General features: G+C 40.0%; 3 protein-coding genes and 1 pseudogene across 3 annotated transcripts in view; 2 read left to right on the top strand and 2 right to left on the bottom strand.

Annotated features, from left to right (window-relative positions):
• LOC126789913 (casein kinase 1-like protein 10) overlaps window positions 1-19,904 on the top strand; it is a 308,889-nt gene that overhangs the window by 243,694 nt on the left and 45,291 nt on the right. The window lies entirely within an intron of this gene.
• On the top strand, window positions 782-2,341 carry LOC126789929 (60S ribosomal protein L14-2-like). The gene is made up of 5 exons (XM_050516011.1): window positions 782-906; window positions 998-1,099; window positions 1,641-1,770; window positions 1,858-1,970; window positions 2,090-2,341. Exons 1-5 carry the CDS (start codon window positions 904-906, stop codon window positions 2,141-2,143), a joined length of 402 nt encoding a protein of 133 aa, XP_050371968.1. The 5' UTR covers window positions 782-903; the 3' UTR covers window positions 2,144-2,341.
• On the bottom strand, window positions 2,562-4,036 carry LOC126791008 (glycerol-3-phosphate acyltransferase RAM2-like; annotated as a pseudogene).
• Window positions 4,160-7,720, bottom strand: LOC126789911 (uncharacterized). Its single transcript, XM_050515989.1, has 6 exons — window positions 7,583-7,720; window positions 7,396-7,507; window positions 5,664-6,945; window positions 5,082-5,381; window positions 4,614-4,888; window positions 4,160-4,542 (listed from the first exon to the last, which is right to left on the bottom strand). Exons 1-6 carry the CDS (start codon window positions 7,650-7,652, stop codon window positions 4,335-4,337), a joined length of 2,247 nt encoding a protein of 748 aa, XP_050371946.1. The 5' UTR covers window positions 7,653-7,720; the 3' UTR covers window positions 4,160-4,334.

Below are 19,904 nucleotides of genomic sequence, written 5' to 3'. Positions count from 1 at the left end.
TAGTTTAGACAAACTTATAGACATGTAAATCAGTATTTTGATGTTGGACACATTTTCGCTACAATTTGACACAAATGTGATATCCTAGAAACCCGGACATTTATAGGTAACTCTTTTAGACTTTGAAATCTAAAGTCGAACCTCATGAAAACAAAGGATGTATTGTACACATTTTCTTATCGGGAGAATTTAACAAACGTTATCTAAATTGTTGGTCATTCTAACTTTTAATACCTCACATTTGAAAACTATCACATTGATATCTCAAATTTATATTTCAACCTAACTTTAGTTCATTCTATCAATTAACACCGTTAGTGGGTTAATCTCCCACCAATTTTAAAAGGCATTTTTGTCACTTCATTTCCCTCCAATTTCATCTTTCATTTATCTCCAATTTCAACTTCTATTTAAAAAAAATCATATCATTTCATTATAAAATTAATAAGCATCATTTATTTACCACAACTATTACAAACAAGCTAAAGTTCACATATTTCATATTATATATGTCCACCAACCAACAATCATATTATTATAATAATATACTTAAAAACTCTATCATAGACATTTAAATATTTTAAAAGAAAAAAAAATACATATATAACAATTAGTTTGAACTATAGAAAATACTGGGCATAAACCCTAACGTGAAATTAGTGAGAAATAATTCTCATTTTTCTTGCCCGTACTTAGCATAGGTCCCGCTTGTAAAAAAATTAAAACAAAAGGTATTAATAGCCCGCCGGATGAGAAAACCCGACCCAGGCCCAATAAGAACCCTTACAAAAAGAGAGCCTCAAAACAAAAACCCTAACTCCTCCCCCATTTGGTACTCCTTGCTGCTCCTCCGCCTCCTTCTTCCTCAAACACTCTCACACACCTCAACCCCAAACCCCAACAATGGTGAGCTCCTCTCTCTCTCTGTCTCTCTGTCTCTCTCTCTCTCTCTCTATGATCTGATTCGAGTTCGTTTCGTTGTTGTTATCGGACACAGCCTTTCAAGAGGTACGTGGAGATCGGAAGGGTGGCCCTCGTCAACTACGGCGAGGACTACGGCAAGCTCGTCGTCATCGTCGACGTCATCGACCAGAACAGAGTATGCTCCTTTGCACCAGTTTTTAATTTTTAGTTCTGTTGATTTTGGAGTTAAATCGTTGATATTTGATTATTGCTTTGTTGCCAATATGTAAATGATTTATAATCCAAAATTAATTAGCTTGGTGTGGTAATTTTAATTTGTAAAATTGTTATATGTTCATGTTTTCGAACCTCGTATGAATCAAAGTAGATGTGTTTTAATGTTTCTGTAGTTGAATTGTGTATCTTTGAACATGAAATAACACCCAAGTTTAAGTCTTTGCAATGTGATTAGCTGCGCAAATTACAATGTGAAAGATGTTAGGCTCATAAGAATGTTAGATATCTAGTCTTGGTAATGTGTTTGAGGGCTCCTCACTGTTGGAGGATTTAATCATTTCTTGTGGGATCAAAGTGTAAAAGGAATTGAAAGTTTAATCTGTGGATTCGTGTGTTGTATTTCGACTTTGAAATAAAACCTAGGCCGGTGTTTGGTCTTTTTTTTGGTATTAGTTACTGTTTCCTCGTATTTTGGCTTTGACATTGCTGCTTTATGTTAGGCTCTTGTGGATGCCCCTGATATGGTGAGGTCTCAGATGAACTTCAAGAGGTTGTCTCTCACTGACATTAAAATTGACATCAAGAGGGTCCCCAAGAAGAAGGAATTGCTTGCGGCAATGGATGCTGCTGGTAGGCACAGTTATTTTTTTTATAATGATGGTGGTTTTTTTTCTCTTTTGATATGTATGCTCATATTGTGTTGTCTGTGTGTTGTAGATGTGAAGAAGAAGTGGGAAAGTAGCTCATGGGGCAGAAAGCTTATTGTTCAGAAGAGAAGGGCAAGTCTCAATGACTTTGATCGCTTCAAGCTTATGTTGGCTAAGATCAAGGTTAGTTTGTTTAATTTTTTCGTAGATGCATGATGGTTCAAGTATGATGTTTCCTCTTAATATTGTTTGGCTTTGTCTATTGAATCATCACAAACATATTGATCTTTTCTGATTTGCAGAGGGCTGGCCTGGTCAAGAGTGAGCTTGCAAAACTGAAGAAGCAGAGTGCTTAGGCAATATCTGATGTTAGGTTTACAATTTTGTAATGGATTTTCTTCTAAACTTTGGTTTGTAATCTCTTCCTTCTATCAAATTCTAATTTTTTTCAGTACTGGTGAGAAGTTGCGAACCTTGTTATTTTTGGGTCATGATTACGGTTTACTGAAAGTTGTTATTTTAGACAAAACTATTTATGCAGTTTACTTTGCCAATTTGCATGCTAACATTTTCCCTGTCTTACTGTATCTCAAAAGCAAAGTGTGTGTATCACCATGTCCAATTGGACATTGGTGATTCATGAAGAAATCTAACACAAGCTATTATGTTTTCTCTACTGTAAGTCTAATGACATTGGTATATTCTCTCATTGAATGGCGTCCTTGTTATAGTGATGAATAACTGTTTATAATATTAGATGAAAGAAATTGAACATCAAATCACATTCCCATCACTGCCAGCAAAAGCCCTGTATTTGTCTTTCCTTTTAAAACTTGTGCGCTTGTAGGAAAGTGTAGCAGCCTTTGTACGTAATTTGCTACTTCAAAGCTATCCTTTCCAGAAGTGGCATTGCATGTTTGGTCTGGAGCCAATTTCTTCAAGAATGTGACTTCATAGGATGAGATGGGGTTCATGCTGGAGAAAAATGGGTCCATTGCTTTCCATCCGAGTGGTTCCATGAAACATGCTCTGGCAGTCAACAATGGCTACGGGGACAAGTTGGTCACTTGTTTCAGCAAACAGTGCCGGAAACCGCAAAACGTATGGTTCCCTCCGGGCAGATGGCTATGTCATCGCCTTCTTCCAGAACCTTCTTGATCATAGCTGTATCCTGCTTTCGGTCGCGACTTATCGGACAGTCTTGAAGGGTGAAATGAACTCCATGAGTCGGGAGCTTGAGTACATGGGAGCGGTTATTGGGCAGCCTAGGGCAAGATACAGGAAAAATGGATCAAGAACGGTTCTTTGGTTCATGATAAAGAGCCGACCAGGGTTCTTTTTTTTTTGGTCGAAAAGCCGACCAGAGTTCTTAGAACCAGTATTGGAGAGTTCAGCCAATGCAGGTGGGGTGCCCTTCACAGTGACGTGCACACCAAGTGCCGAGAAGGACCTGCACGATACCAATTCGCAAGCAAGTGAGGACGAAGCCTACGGGGAACCAAAGAATGATAATCAGCGCTAAGAGAGGTGTTGGCTTTTGGACTAGGCGACCATCATGGAAGGTGATAGGCTTTGGGAGCTCCTCCCTTCTTACAGCTTCTGGTGTCGGTTTGGCTGGCACTATATAGCCCTCCTGCATTGAAGGTTACAAATGAAGTGAGCTTCTTATGACAAATAGATCAGTTCTGAAATTTGTACGCAACGAAAATTAACTCGGAACTATTATGTAGCACTAAAATTGCATACATATGATGCTGACCTTGCACATAGCTATCAAAGCAATATCAGAGTGCCTATTGCCGATTCCAATATCTGGCCGGGTTTTCGCTCCGAGAGCCTTGTGAAGAGTATCTACTTTGTGCTGCCCTATAAGTAGTCCAGGTGAGCGAACAAAGCCAGTGGCTATACCATTACAAGTTAGCTATTTCAGTCCCCAAAACCGTATCAAATCCAAGGAAACTCTTAAGAAATGGCTCCGCCATGATCCTTGGAATACTTGCAGTGACAATACACCGCCTCTCACACGCAGAAACCGCACACCGAGTCTCGGGGTGTAGATCGCTCGAGTAAAACTAGGGCAGCACGGCTGTAGCAGCTGACTCAATCTTAGACACATTCACACCAGCAAATGTTGCAAAGATGAGAACTCGTGTTGCTGGTACAACACAAACACGAGCAAAATCCCCTAAGAAAAACTCGAATGACTACAACAGCAGTTTTAATTTACATTTTGGAAAAATCTAACACATTTTAAAAAAATACCTAACCAAACGTAATGCTGATAGTCTGATATTATAGTTGATTATACTAGGTTAAAAGTAAAGAGAATGAGAAGCGAAGAGAGCATGGACTAGTTTCATCCCAAAAATCCCAAACTGTATGGACTTAAGGAAAAGATAACTGTATTGCTTAGTATCTGGGACTCTGATGCACTGTTCTTTGTTACGGAAAGCATAAAATAGGACACAATCTACGGCTTCAGAGTTAGCTACTCTACTGAATTTAACTATCAATTGGGGCTGCAGAGGGTGAAAAATGAAAGGAAAGTCATACAAGATATTTATCACCATGGTATTTTGTAGCAAGATCACTGAGATCAACAGGTAGTTCATTGTTCTGCAACAATCTGCGCAGAACAGATTTGACATATATTCTTTCATCTGGCTTACTCCAAAGAACATGAAGGATCGCCGGAGGAAAAATAGGTGCAGGTTGAGCAATCAATCGTTGGCCATAAACTGCCGTTCCATTCAACCTACACATACAGCATAATTAGTCATAGTCCGGATGGCACAAATAACGTCTTTAAACTATGTAGGTTACTACCTGTTGAGAATACTCAACATATTTGGCCATTCAGCAAGCTTGAAATACACATCCAGAACACCCATGCTTCTCAACTTGCTTCTGCCCACCTCCCCATAAGAACCACAAATTGACAGGATTTTGCTGACCAACATTTTAGTAGAAAATAGTGTATCATCAACACTTGTTATCCTTATTACTGTTGTTCTTGGCACATCAATTCTGAAGATCAATAGCTGCTTTCCTTGAACATTTATGGCATATGCTGCAATAGCTCTCTCTTTGGCATCTTCTGTCTGTAATAGGGTCCGCCCACATATCAGAAATCACGGTTAGAGAAGTGCATTCAGGGACAGGATACAGATGCGCATAGCACTTATAGACTTCACCGATCAACCCACAAAAAGCTCTTATTTTTATGTGTTTTTTTTTTTGAATAAATGATGCCTAATGATTCTATCCACCTGGGCCAAGGAAAGATAGTCTCACCTCAAACTCCACATAAACAACAGTGCTTGATGAACCCAAGAAAATGCTGGATATGCTACTCCCGCAGAAGGAAAGAGCTTCTTTCAGCTGATGTGAGCTTATATCATGGCTCAACTGTTTGATCATCACTGTGTGTGTGGGATTTTTTACTAACACGAGAGGAACTTCAGGATCACCAATCAGACTAGGAATGGGAATCGTATTAGGCACATTTTCTAAAGAAGTTGCTTCCACAGCGACAACAATACCCTCTATAGCAACTCCGTTTTTCCTGAGAGCTTTATGCAATCCTTCCTTAGTCTGCAATAAAATCATTAATTACCATTAAAATCACTGATGTCTTTATTTAAAACCAAATGATGGTTTAGAAAACCTTGAAGTGGCAAAAACTGCATTTTCTGTGCAATAATGCAATTACACCTAGTACATGTATATGGCCTGAGTTCTTGAATGCCAGAGTATTGGTAAGTATCCATTTAAACTGGAATGGGGACTCATGAACTTGTTAAAGGAAGTGCCATAATTGGAAAAAGTAGAATATTAAAATAGGACTAGGCCTTTACACAATGATGATTAAACTACCTCAAAATGCACATACGCATCTCTGAAAATGCTTCCTTCAATTAACGGAAGTAGTTGTATCTTCGTGATACATCCACATTCATCAAAGGCCTTAGAAATAGCACTCTCCTGTACAAATTTGGGCAAAAATCTAACCAACACCTTGCTTTCTGTAGATTCTTCTTTTTGGCAGGAAGCATCTAGGACCTCATATAAGTCATCCATAACACTTTCCTTTCCTATAGCATGAACTCTCAGCGACCTTTCTTTTCGTTTAGCATCATTCTCTTGCACATTGGTGTGGCTTCGAACCTTTTTAACAGAACGTACCTCTTTCACAAAGCTGGTATTGTTGGGAGTTGTATGATTTTGAAGCATACCGATGTCCACAATGCACCCCATCAAGTTATTGATGCCATATTCATGTCCTGTATTTGCTTGACCTGTTTCATTATTTCTTTTATTTGAACGATCCAAAACTCCATTCGCCACAGTACCGCTCTTTTTACTGGTAATAACATTAGCTTTTTTACCATTCTTTGTCTTCCTAAACATGTCACTCATGTCAGTTGACCCCTGCACTTGCTGGGGACCACTAGACGATGAAGGCATCTTACCCTCATCAGAACCTGGAATAGGTGATTGATAGAATATCGTTCTTTTGCCAGGTTGAGGGTTTCCATTTGCAATTACAGTATATGCATTTCCAATATCCTCTTGCGGTATCCTAGAAGCTTCACCTGATAGCTTATGTGTAAAGGCAGACAGAAGCTCAAGTTGCTTGTGTGACTCAGTCTTGTCTCCTGATTGACCTATATTCTTGTAAGATTTTTTACGTATTATATTAGAAGCACCAGCTTCTGTAACCCATTTCTCATTGCTGTGAGAATTGATTAGGGATTCCAGGAATTGGAGAGAAACTTTACTATCATGTTCAACATCTTTACGATGTCCATGTACCCTTTTACCATTAGGCGCAACCTGACCAGATAAAGAGTTCTCTCCAACTACGTCGGATCTTAAACCTGTTGGAAAATTCTGCTTGCAGCTCTGAGAGTCTGTTATGACTTTTGGCATTGGAACACTATCATTCAGCTGGCCAATTTCAGCATCTTGTGGACTATCCTTTGTCTTAATAACCTCAGAAGCTGTCTCATTATCTGCAGAAGCAATCATCTTGACAGTGGCCTGCTTCTGAGATTCGGGAGCTCCAATCTTTGCACTTATATTAGTAAGAAAGCCTTTCAGAGTACGCCACGAGTTGATTGAATCAAGAAAGGACCCTGAATGCCTCCCCACACATCTATAAAATATTGAATATGAGAATGCTTTAGGCTTCAGCAGGATGATACAATGACTCTCCATAACCACTGCCTAGACTAAAATCTTCCCCATTATATAAGAACAGAAACACAGTTAATCCTCCCCAAAAATAAACAGAACAATCGCGCAAATTAAAGCATAACCCTATAAAACGCTTCGAATATGATGCAACTTAAGTCCTAAATTTCTCTTTGCAAACTCACTGCTGCCACCTCTGACTACTCATTACAATTTCCTAGTCCTTCCATTCCAATTTCCTAATGTCTGTTCAACATATACCCAGTATCGAAAACACATCACTAACACTTCCATAACACACCATTAACGCAAAAGAACAATCTTTAATTAATTTTATGGTTCATTAAATTGTGGGTCACTTAGCCTAAACAGTAAAATTCATATAATGAGAGTAACATCAAAAGGAGCTAACTTGTTATCCGACTCCTCCACGGTGGCCGGAGCTCCTTGATCCTCCGAGTTGGGTGGCTTCTGGGCACCGGTGATTGCGGAAGAAGAGCTCCATCTTGTTGATTTGGGTATTCCTGAGAGTTATCCAGAATCAAATAAAGATTAAAGCTTTATCATTTTTGGAGAAGAAGAACAAGTGGGTGTGTTACCGTTATAGAGGGAGTGAAACGGTGGCGGCGGTGGCGGCTTTGGAAGACGGAGGAGACGATTGAGGGTCATTTCGGGTCTCAGGGCTTTGCTTAACGTGGAAAGAGTGAGGGTTTTGTAGAGGTTTTAGGGAGAGACAATTTCTACTTTGGTTTCTTTCTCTTCACTCTTTTTTTTTTTTTTTGCTTTATTTGGACTATTTCTATTAGCTCTTATTTTCTGATTTTTTTTTTCTTTTCCTTTGTTTCTTGTTTCTTTTGTTAAGGTGTGTCATGTGTTTCCGACTTGTATAATCACTCACTCCTTTTTTTTTTTTTTTTAGAATATATAATCTCTCACTTTGGAAAGCAAAACTGCAAAAAGTTGTACATAGGTTCTTTTTGGTACAAACGAGACCAAATGCCTAATAAAGAAAATAATAATAGAAATTAGGTAGCATAGTTGGTCTTAAAGTTCTAACTCCTAAAATATCATCAATGATAGCTTCAACAACAAGGCTATGGGGCTCATGCATAATGCAAATGTCTCTTGCTTGAAAAGTACTTGCAAAAATGTCAGCAACCTTGTTTCTTTCCATGTGCACATGATGTATGGATATGGTGTCAAATTGCCTCATTAAAGCTCTGCAATTAAGAACAATGGTGGCAAGAACAATGGTGGAAAGAACTTCTACATTTCTAGAAGTATAGATAAAAGGCTTTGACATAGTTCTATTCCACTCATCAGCATAGCTTGTAATAATCTCAGCAGGTCAGAAATGGTAGTGAAAATCATTATCAAAAATGTTTTTACACCTCCATTTCCAAATAAACCAACAACAGTACACAACAAAGACATTCCGATTCATATTATGCATATGGTACATGTCCTCAAGCATACTAGCAAAAAGCCAGCCATTCCAATCAAGCACAAAGGCATTCAACATGTTAGAAGGAATATTAAAGGAATTCCAGATCACCTGAGCTTTAGGGCAGTCTTGAAATAGTGCAGCATAGTTTCAGGAACTCAATTGCAGTGCTTACATGAAGAAATGGTAGTGAGCCTTCTATGACATCTCTAAACATTAGTTAAGAGCTTGCTTGACACAAAGATCCACACAAAAAATTTTAGTTTGGGAGGAATATGCATATACTAGAAATTTTCCCAAGAATAATTTTGAAATTGATGTTCATCACATATAAGTTGATAAGCATATTTTACTGAGAAATTCCTAAAAGAAGTATCACCCCAAATGACTTTATCAGGGGCATCATTAATAGTAATAGAAATGGTGGTAATAAAACCAACCACATCAGAAGGCAAGTAACTTAGCAACATCTTTTCATTCCAACAACCCTTTGTCCAAAAATCCTTCACTTTAGCACCAAGATCAATAGAAATATCTTGTAAAGAAAATCTCTTAAGAACACCACAAGGAGACCAATTATCCATCCAGAAAATAGCAGTGCATCCATTACCAATTCTCAATTTAAGCTCCTTTCTAAGCAGCTCAGCACCAGAGACCACACTATTCTAGGTGCTAGAGCACTTAGAAGGTTTTTTTAAAAAATAATTTTCCTACAACAAAGAGCTAGATTTTAAGTACTTCCTCTGATAGATTTTATACCATAAACCTCCATCATTTTGAAAAAACTCTCCAACTGGCCTTAGCAAACATTGTCATATTCATCTCAACAGATTTCTTAATGCCTAAACCACCAGAATGCTTAGGCCGACAAACCATGTCCCAATTTGTAAGATGAATTTTCATGTGACTAGTCGTATCACCCCAAAGAAAATCTATATTCAACTTATCCAAGTCTTTGCTGGTATTATTCCATCTGCCAATTTTGAAGAGAGCATCATGAGCATCTTGGTTAGATATAACCTTATTCATTCTCACCATATCATCATTAGAAACATCAAGAAATGAAGAAGGAATAATAACCCTTATATCTTGATAAGGATCAACATTAAATAATTTCTCAAAGAAATTCTTAGCCACAACCTGCATACCAACACTATCCTCAATCCAATCACCATTTTCATTAAAGAGAGCATCAATCTTATTCCTCCTTCGCTTAACCACTGTAGTGAGATGGAATAACTTAGTGTTTCTATCACTTTCGTTAAACCATTTATCCCTTGACTTTTGCCTCCAAAACATAGCTTCAGTATCCCTGATTACTTCATATTTTGAAATCAATTCTTTTTCCAAGTCCACGAGAAAGCTATTGTAACCTTTGCCCAAGCAACGCTGGATACCACAAATTCTAGCAGTCATAATTTTTTTTTGTTTAAAGATGTTACCAAACACAATTTTTTTCCAGTCCAGCAAAGAGTTAGCCAAACTTTTGGTTTTATCTTGCAAATTGCCCAATTGAGAGGCCCAAGCCTTCGAAATCATCTCAGAATAAGTTTCATGATTCATTCACATAGCTTGAAATCTAAATGGGAGATTTCTCTTTGATCTTCTACAGCTGGGATGAAGCTTAACCATTATAGGGCAATGATCAGACCTCATTCTAGCCAAGTGACTAACACAAGCATCAGGAAACAAAATTCTCCACTCGCTGCAACAAAAGCTTATATCCATACATTCTTTTACATTGCTATTAGACTAAGTATAGTCAGCTCTTTGATATCCCATATCCACCAAACCATTTCATACCCCCAAATCTATAATGCCTTGAACCACAAATTTTATCATTAAAAGATAGAAGCTCATTAAAGTTCCCCAAAATCAACCAAGATAATCTCAATGACTGATAAATTCCATCTAGGTAACTCCATAAATTCCCTCTTGAGGTATTGCAAGGACTAGCATAAATTGCAGAAAGAAGCCAAGGGTCATTGCCTACCTTATGCACTTTAACATAAATTGACTGAAAATTTGTATCAACATGTTCAATAATAACCTTATTCTTATTCCAAAGAAGCCAAAGATCACCAAAGAATCCAACAGCTTTCTTATTTCATAATTAGTAAAACCAGGAGCAATAAAACATTTATTAGCACCACTAAACTGAATTCGAGGCTCACAGATGATGAGGACATCCACATTGTTCATTTTAACTAGATCTTGAATAGAAGACCTAAACTTCTCACTACCAGCTCTTGTAGCATTCCAAAATATAATATTATCCATTAAAAAATGGCGGTGGGGTAGGATAAATTTCTAAAATTATTCATTATCCATCTCTTCTCAACTGAGGAAGGGGGGATCTCATCATTAGCTAAATAACTATTATCATCAAAGGTTTTCTCAATAAAAACATGAGAGACCTGACTTGAATCAAGCAATTCCACACTTGACTTTGTTGGCTTTGGAGGACAATGCCCAAATAACCTTGGAATGCCATCATCACACATATAAGCAACACTATCAAAGGAAAGATTCTTTAAAGCAATAGGTTGATGAGTAGAGCTAGAGCTTGCAGAAGCATTCATTCTTTTCTGAGACTTAAGGGGTGGTCGAGTAGAGGTTTTTGAGCCAGGACAAATTTTATTGCTACTAGAAACGTTTTAGAGACGGCTTTAGAAGTAGTATGAGCAAAAGGGTTAGATCTTGAAGGCATAGTCTCATGTAATTTATTCTTCTTTTCCTGTAAACTAGTCCAGAGCTTAACAATAGGAGGGGTTGAAGATTTTGCAGGACTGCTCCAAGGCTCAACATTGTCACCATTCTTTTCCTCACTATAAGTTTGGAGAACTATAAACCTCGAACCCTTGGAGTTATTCTTTTTCGCAGAACCAGAATCATTTCCCTTTCTTTTATTCATGTAACTCATAAGCATCCATGACCCCATATCTTCCAGCGTTTTCCATAACAACATCAGAAGTATCACCACCATAACGGTTTACAACATGTTCCACAATAACATATGGACATTTATCCTTAGCATGCCCATAGCAACCACATTCAAAGTATATAAGAGAAATGCCTTCATAAACAACACCATAAGTGACAGATTCAACTTCGACAAAAGATTTTAAAGGCTTATTCACATCAACTCCCACACATACACGGGCAAATCTCCCTTAACTTAACTTATTATAATACGATTCACTCTGACAACATCCCCAATAATTTTACCAAATTTGGCCACAGTGAAATCTCTGAAGAATTTTACAAATACATCACAAATCCTAACCCACAAGGCCATTTTTCCAATCACCTCAGTAGGGTTGAAATCAGAAGACCATATTCTAACAGTAAGAGTATGCCCATCCAAAATCCAAGGACCATTGCATAAAACATAATTCATATCCTCTTCTAAATTAAACTTCACAATGAAGAAATCATTTGGAAGATCAATTAGCTTCCAACCCCCTTTAACCTGCCACTTCCTTCTTAAGCCCTTAAGTATTAAATCAAAGGTATTGGTCGAATTAGGCTTACTCATCAGCTTTACTATCACGGCACACCTCCAGTCATAGTTATGAACCTTCTCAGAAAAGCACACATTTTGCCCATGTTTTTTAGGGGAGTAAAAACAGTCGTTATCAGTGAATTCGAGCTCCTCCACCATCGTTTTACTCAATCGATCAACTAAGAAGCTTCAGAGGAACGTACCAAGGAGGGATGAATAGATGAATCAGGATCTTCCAACCTCAAAGCCTCAATATTAGATACTACATCACCGCTATTTTTAGAACATTTTCTTTGCGTCATCGAAGAAATTTGACCTCGGCCACTTCTAGATGGAAGGGCGGAGAAGGTGAAAAGAGACGAGCCACCCCTGAATCGGAATGAAAGGAAGAGCGGTGAGCGGTTGAGAGGAATGCTATATTCCAAATCCCCACGAGTTTGCTCTCACATCCCCTCGAGCTTGCTGCCAATATCCCGTCAAGCTTGCTTCCAAATCCCCTCGAGCTTGCTACCAATATCCCCTCGAGCTTGCTTCCAAATCCCCTCAAGCTTGCTACCAACATCCCCTCGAGCTTGCTTCCAAATCCCCTCGAGCTTTCTACCAATATCCCCTCGAGCTTGCTTCCAAATCCCCTCAAGCTTGCTACCAATATCCCTTCAAGCTTGCTTCCAAATCCCCTCGAGCTTGCTACCTCAAAACAATCAACTAGGTGTGGATGATCTCTACCTCGGCTAATCAATCATGTTGATTTGGATTTGAGTGGAGATAGAAAAAGAATCAGAGAAGATCGATCAAAACAGAGCACCAATCTCTTTGTCCGGGTTTAAAGAAGCTCTCCTTTGATAGTGTTGCTTCTCAGAGTAGCAGCTGTTACTTTGACCATAAAATTATATGAGGCTGTACATAGTTGATGCAGTTAAAAATGCGATTTATATAATGGGGGTAATCCATTAGTGATATGATGAAAAAAAATGATAATTATGATAAGAGTGAAATCGCTTGGAATTTTGGTAAAAGATACCATTTTAAGACCTAAATTATGGTATGATATTTTCTGGTACTTACAAATTTTTGTTACTCAAAATGATAATCAGACTATTAGACTATTACACCGTTAGTAAATATAATACATCAATTAGTTTTTCTATTAGATAAGTATATTACTTTTATAGTTTTTTTAATAAATAGTTGTGGGCTTATGTTTTTTCTTTTTTAGAAATAAATATATGACTTTATAGTTTGTTTAAAAATAAATAGTGGTAGCTTTATGTTGGTAATAAACTGTTACCCTATTGTGGTAGGGCGATGTGGGTTTTGTCTTGGTCTACACACCTCGTGTGCCTTAGTTGCTCTGGTTAAGTGGTGAGTTTCTTGCCTCTCACAACATCAAAAGTGGCTGGATGAGATTGAGCTAACTGGTGGTTCTTCAAGTGGCAGCATATTGGTAAAATTGATATATATTATTGGTAATTTATGGCTTAACGTGAGCAAAATATTTCTGACCGTGTCACCATAATTGTCTAGTAAATAGAGTAGTCAATCATGCACTCTTCTTTATTTTGTGCTTGTTAAAATACATTCTTTTGGTGGAGAGTATCGTTATTATCTCGAGATGTTCTTTGTATGTTTGTCATTCAGGGTTTGGGTTTCAAGTCCCCCGAAGCGGCCTCAATTAGCCTCTTTAAAAAAATGTTCATAAATAAAAATATATATTATTGTGTGTTATGGTGGCGCAATATGACACGTCTAACTTGGCTATAAAATTTTACATCCATTTCAATCTTGAGCAAGTGCTACCATATGACACGTCTAACTTGCACATATTCACTAGACTTGAAAAGGCTACTTATGAATTATGATGGGACTGAATATGCATATTGTAATAAGAGATTTGCATTAACCAGTCAAATACGTATCTTATGTTGTGACCTATGATTTGGAGAAAATTTTCAATTCTCCCGGAAAATTACTTTTGGTCCTCCATTTCAATCACTATTTAACACTCATGATTTAATAGAAAAAAATCATATTTACGTTATTTTATTAAATATTATTTTGAGTTTCTTTCTAAAACCCTACACCACACACTCTAATACTCTAAACTCTAAAATCCTATACCCTAAACTCTACACCCTAAAATCTTATACCATAAATTTTAAACCCTAAACCCTAAATTCTAAACTTTAAACTCTAAACCCAAAATTCTAGTTCAAAATCATTAATACTCATAAAGGTCATTTCACAAATACTAAAAATATGTAAAATTATCATTTTGATGTAATAAATTCACGTGTCAAAATATAACAAGTGAGGAGAATCGCTGGACATTGTCATATAGTTCTCTGAGAGGATTGAAATTTTTTTCATGGTTTGCGATGATCGTGTTTATTGTATATCATGCCATTTTGACTTTTTTTTGTTAACAAAAAAGCATGAGAGAAAACATGTTGAAATGACTTTCACGTATTCAAAATGGAGAAAACTTTGGAACAGTGTGCCTAATACATGACTAATATTTGTCTCTGTAGAAAAGTCACGTAGTTCTAATAATCCTATATAATGCATACATTAATTTAAATGTTGCAAGGTCTAATTACATATTAAAAATTGCCATAATTAATCCGATAAATAATTCATATACATATTAATGCATGGTTTGACGAGGCTTGCATGGAGAGCCTGGATCGTTGGCCTCCCCGATCAAAGAGAGTTGACTTTGTTGGATAGTGATCAAGAGAGATAGAATAGTGGTTGGGGGAGATCGATGGTGGGGTTGACTGTTGAAGGCGTCGGCCCGGCATTGGAGAAAACCATTCCCTGGAGCAGCAAGCTGCATCATATCATCATATTATTTGATGTTGAAAGTTTTTTTGAAACAGATTAGAAGGTTGAAACTAGATAGAACGAAAGAAAGAAAAACTAGCTGAAGCAGGACTATAAAGCTGGCCCTCGAGCACAACTATATTTCATATTAAACCACGATATTTGATCATGAGATCATCAACTTTGAGTGATTATCTTTGCTCTGTATCTCTCATTATCTTATTTATTCGTTTGAAACCAAACAATATTATCTGTACTTTGGGTAACTCAACTGAAGCAAAGGCTCTTCTCAGATGGAAAGCAAGCCTTCAGAATCAAACCCAGAATAGTAATCTGAACTCATGGAAGTACTTCTCCGGCAACGATACTAATACAACATGCAATGCTTGGTGTCACGGGCCGACTTTTGTAGAGTAAAAGGCGGACCGTGCGGCACTTGCTAATCGATGAACGAGTAACAAGTAAGCCAAGTGAGTACCTTGCAAGGGACAATGGAAAGCACACGATATTAGTATAGTGTTAGCGGCAAGCAAGAACACAGTTTATATAGTTGTTGGGCAATCTCATGAACAATTTAATAGGCAACAAGAATGATCTCACGGGGCGCAGATAATTGAATAATTCCTCTCTTTATTGATGGTAAGACGTTAAGGGAGGCGCAAGTACATGTGCTTACCTATACTAGTTCCGTAGGCCAACCGTCGCCGCCTAGGAACCCCTCCCTATAATAGCATATTTTGCAAAACTAGACTTGGCAGGGGGAAACATGGAACCTTCCCACCGTGAGCCAACTTAAAAAAGGAAATTACAGAAAATATAAATTACAATACTGCCACTAGCACGCAAGCAACCGGCCATAGGCATGACTCATGACCTTGGACAAGGTTGCTTGCGGCCTTACAAGTGCGGCCCCTAACATCCTCCCCCACTAAAGCTGTCGGCGCTCTCGACGACTGCCTTGGACTTGAAGTCTTCAATCTTCTGCTTGAACTTCTTCAGTGCCTCCACATTCTCCCAGCTTACTTCTTCATCTCCAAACCCCTTCCACTTCACCAAGTACTGCTGGCGTGGTCGCTCTTGAACTGCTTGGTTTCGCCCCTGACTCTTGAACGTGCTAACAACTCTTTCAGCTAAAATCTCCTCGACCTCCTTTGGCTTGCTTGATCTGATCTCCACAGGCTCTCTAGCAGGCTTGTTGCGGGCTTGGTCTTCCTTGTTGGGATGGTGCGGCTTGAGGTTGCTAACATGGAACACTGGGTGAACTTTCATCCACAGTGGTATGGCGATCTTGTATGAACACTTCCCTACTTTTGAGATGACAGGAAGTGGGCCTTCATATTTCCTGAACAATCGCTTATCTTTGGAACTGAGGAATCTGAGCTGTTCAGGGAGAAGCTTGACAAGCACCATGTCCCCTTCCTGGAAGGCTCTAGGTTGCCGGCCTTGATCTGCCCATTTCTTCATCCTCCCTGCTGCCTTCTCTAAGTAAGCTTGAGCAATCTCAGCGTTGGCCTTCCACTCTTTGGTGAAGTTGAAAGCACGGGGATTGTTGCCCCTGTACACCTCCTGCACGGTGTGCGGTAGGAGTGGTTGTTGGCCGTTAACTATCTCGAAGGCACTCTTGTTGGTGGCTGAACTCTTCTTCGAGTTGAAACAAAATTGTGCTACGTCTAGCAACTCCACCCAGTTCTTCTGGTTTGCTTGGACAAAGTGCCTCAGGTACTCTTCCAGCATTGAGTTGAATCGTTCAGTTTGTCCATCTGTTTGGGGGTGATAACTGGAAGAGATGTTGAGTTCTGACCCCAGCAGCTTGAACAGCTCTGTCCAGAATGACCCTGTAAATCTGGTATCTCTGTCACTGACAACATTTTGCGGTACTCCCCAATACTTCACCACATGTTTGAAGAAGAGGGCCGCAGTGTCTTCGGCCGAGCAATGCTTTGGGGTTGGCACAAAAGTTGCATACTTTGAGAACCTGTCAACCACTACAAGGATGCCGGATAACTCTCCAACCTTGGGTAAGTTGGTGATGAAATCTAAAGAGACACTTTCCCATGGTCGGCTAGGTACTGATAGTGGTTCTAGCAACCCTGGAGTCTTTTGCCGCTCCACTTTGTCTTGTTGGCAGGTCAAGCAAGTCTTGGTGTACTCCATCACATCATCCCGCATTTGAGGCCAATAGTAACCCTGCTTGAGGAGGGCATGGGTTCTTTGCCATCCTGGGTGACCCGCCCACAAGGTGTCATGACACTCCCTCATGAGCATCCTTCGCAGCCCATCGGCCCGGGGAACATACACTCTTCCCCCCTTTGTCATCAACAAGTCATTTTCTAACCAGAATCTGCGACTTTTCCCTTCCTTCACTAGCTTGACAAGGGCTTGAGCTACTGGATCCTTCTCTAGATTCTCCTTGATCCTTGCCTTAATATTTGTAGCTACTACACTGCCAGACATAGTAGCCAAGACACGAAGGGCCGCCAGGTCGGCTTTACGACTTAAGGCATCTGCAACTTGATTGGTGCGACCTGCCTTGTACTCAAACTCAAAGTCGAACTCCGCAAGGAACTCTTGCCATCGAGATTGTTTTGGAGTTAACTTTGGGTGTGTCAGGAAGTATCTCACTGCAGAGTTGTCAGTCTTGACTAGGAACTTCGACCCCAACAAGTAGTGTCGCCAAGTCCTTAAGCAGTGAATCACGGCTAACATCTCTTTCTCATGGGCAGAATATCTTCTTTCTGGGGGCGAGAGCTTGTGGCTCTCATAGGCTACCGGGTGTCCTTGTTGCAGTAAGACACCTCCTAGAGCGAAATCGGATGCATCGGTTTGCACTTCAAATGGCTTGCTCAAGTCTGGTAAGGCAAGGACAGGGTCCTCCATAACTGCCTGCTTCAACTTTAAGAAGGCTTCCTCACAGCCTTCATTCCAACTCCACACCACTCCTTTCTTCAAAAGGTCTGTTAAGGGAGTCGTCTTCTCCGAATAATTTTCAATGAACCGCCTGTAGTAATTGGCTAGTCCAAGAAAGGAGCGCAGTTCTTTCACGTTCTTGGGGCTCTGCCACTCCTCAATAGCTCTTACTTTTCCCATGTCCATCCTGATTCTTCCCCTTTCTATGACATGTCCCAAGAATTTGATGGAACTTTGTGCGAACGCACACTTTTCTCGCTTGACATACAATTTGTTCTCCCGCAATCGTTGAAACACCAGCTTCAAATGTTCCACGTGCTCTTCTAATGTGGGACTATATATCACAATATCATCCAGATACACCACCACAAATTTGTCTAATAAGTCGCTAAGGACTTGGTTCATCAATGTGCAGAAAGTAGCAGGGGCATTAGTCAACCCGAACGGCATCACTAGGAATTCAAAGGCACCATATCGAGTGACACATGCAGTCTTGTACTCATCTCCCTCTGCGATGCGGACTTGATGATACCCCGAGCGAAGGTCCAGCTTTGTGAAATATTGGGCACCACTGAGTTGGTCGAACAAGTCTTGTATCAATGGAATAGGATACTTGTTCCTCACGGTGACCTTGTTGAGAGCTCGGTAGTCCACACACAACCTCAAAGTCCCATCTTGCTTTTTCTGAAATAGCACCGGCGCACCAAATGGAGACTTGGAGGGCTGGATAAACCCTGCCTCCAGTAGCTCCCCAAGTTGTTTCCTCAACTCTACTAGTTCTGGAGGGGCCATTCGATAGGGTGCCCTCGCAGGAGGTTTGGCCCCAGGGAGCAACTCGATCTCATGATCAACATTCCTCCTTGGTGGTAATTCCTTGGGAAGTTCTGATGGCATCATGTCTTTGTAAGTTTCCAACACTCCCATAATCTCCCTTGGAATCGTCTCCTCCTCAACTTTGTCTTTTACCAGGGGGACAATGACATATGTCGGCTCTTGGTGCTTCACACCCTTCTTGAATTGAATGGCCGACAAGAGGCGAGGTCCACTCGGTGGCCTAAGCTTTGCCGGCACTACACAAGGCCTTTCCCCCATAACCAACAAGTTTTGAGCATTGGGTATGGGAATGGCTTTGTTCTCCAACATGAATTCCATCCCCAAGATTACATCAAAGTCGTCTATCTGCACGACAACCAAATCCGTCTTTCCTTCCCAATTGCTCAACTTCAGTTGCACGCCTTTAGATACCCCAATTGTGGGTGAGGGTGAGGAATTAACTGCTTTCAGGTGACCCGTATCTTTTTCGATTTTTAACCCCAACCTTCGTGCCTCTGCTTCTGACACAAAGTTGTGGGTGGCACCCGTATCGACCATCACGCTCTTGGCTCCCTTCCCATTCAAGCTACCTTCAACAAACATTAAGCCTTTTAGCAATGGCTTCTTTGGCATGGGGGTCTGTTTCTCTACCGCATTAAGGAATTTTAATGCCCCCATGTGGCTAGGTTCTTCCACTTCCTCTTGGTGTTCCTCATTTTCTTTGGCCGAGATTTGGGCTTGTAATGCTGACAAAGCGGTCTTGTGAGGGCACTCATTCACCCTATGAGGTCCCTTGCATAGAAAGCACGATATGGGTCTTGGGGTGAAGCCTGTATAACTGAACGGGCGTGGAGTAAACACCCCAGTGGAGGCTGCTGGCTTGGAGGAGGCAGTGTCCCTGACACCAATAACCCTTCTATCCCCCCCTCCAAAATTCGAGGACCTTGACTCTCCTCCCCCACTTCTACTCGGACCCGGTCTGGCATTTCTATTGATATTCACATTCGAAAAGGAAGAGGTTTTCCTCGCAGAGTTCTCTTCGAATGTGTAATCAGTCAGCCTTTCTGCCGCTGCTTGGGCCGAGGCTAAATCTTGGACCCTTTGTCTTTGGAGCTCAGTTCTAGCCCATGGCTTCAATCCTTCAAGGAAGTAGAATAGCCGATCTTTCTCTGACATATCGGGGAGGTCGAGCATGATCATAGAGAATTTGCTCACAAAATCTCTAATGTTGTTGGTGTGTTTCAACTCCCTCAATTGCCTTCTTGCAATATAATCGACATTCTCAGGAAAGAATTGGGTTTTGAGTTCCTTCTTGAGATCCTCCCATGTCTCAATGCAGCAAACATTCCTTTGAATATCATTGTATTTAGTCCTCCACCATAACTTGGCATCTCCTGACAAGTACATAGTCGCCATGTTTACCTTCGCT

Source organism: Argentina anserina, chromosome 4, assembly GCF_933775445.1.
Source record: "Argentina anserina chromosome 4, drPotAnse1.1, whole genome shotgun sequence".
Lineage (NCBI taxonomy): Eukaryota > Viridiplantae > Streptophyta > Magnoliopsida > Rosales > Rosaceae > Argentina > Argentina anserina.
Note: the sequence above shows the minus strand (reverse complement) of the source record. Positions and strands in the feature narration are given on the sequence as shown.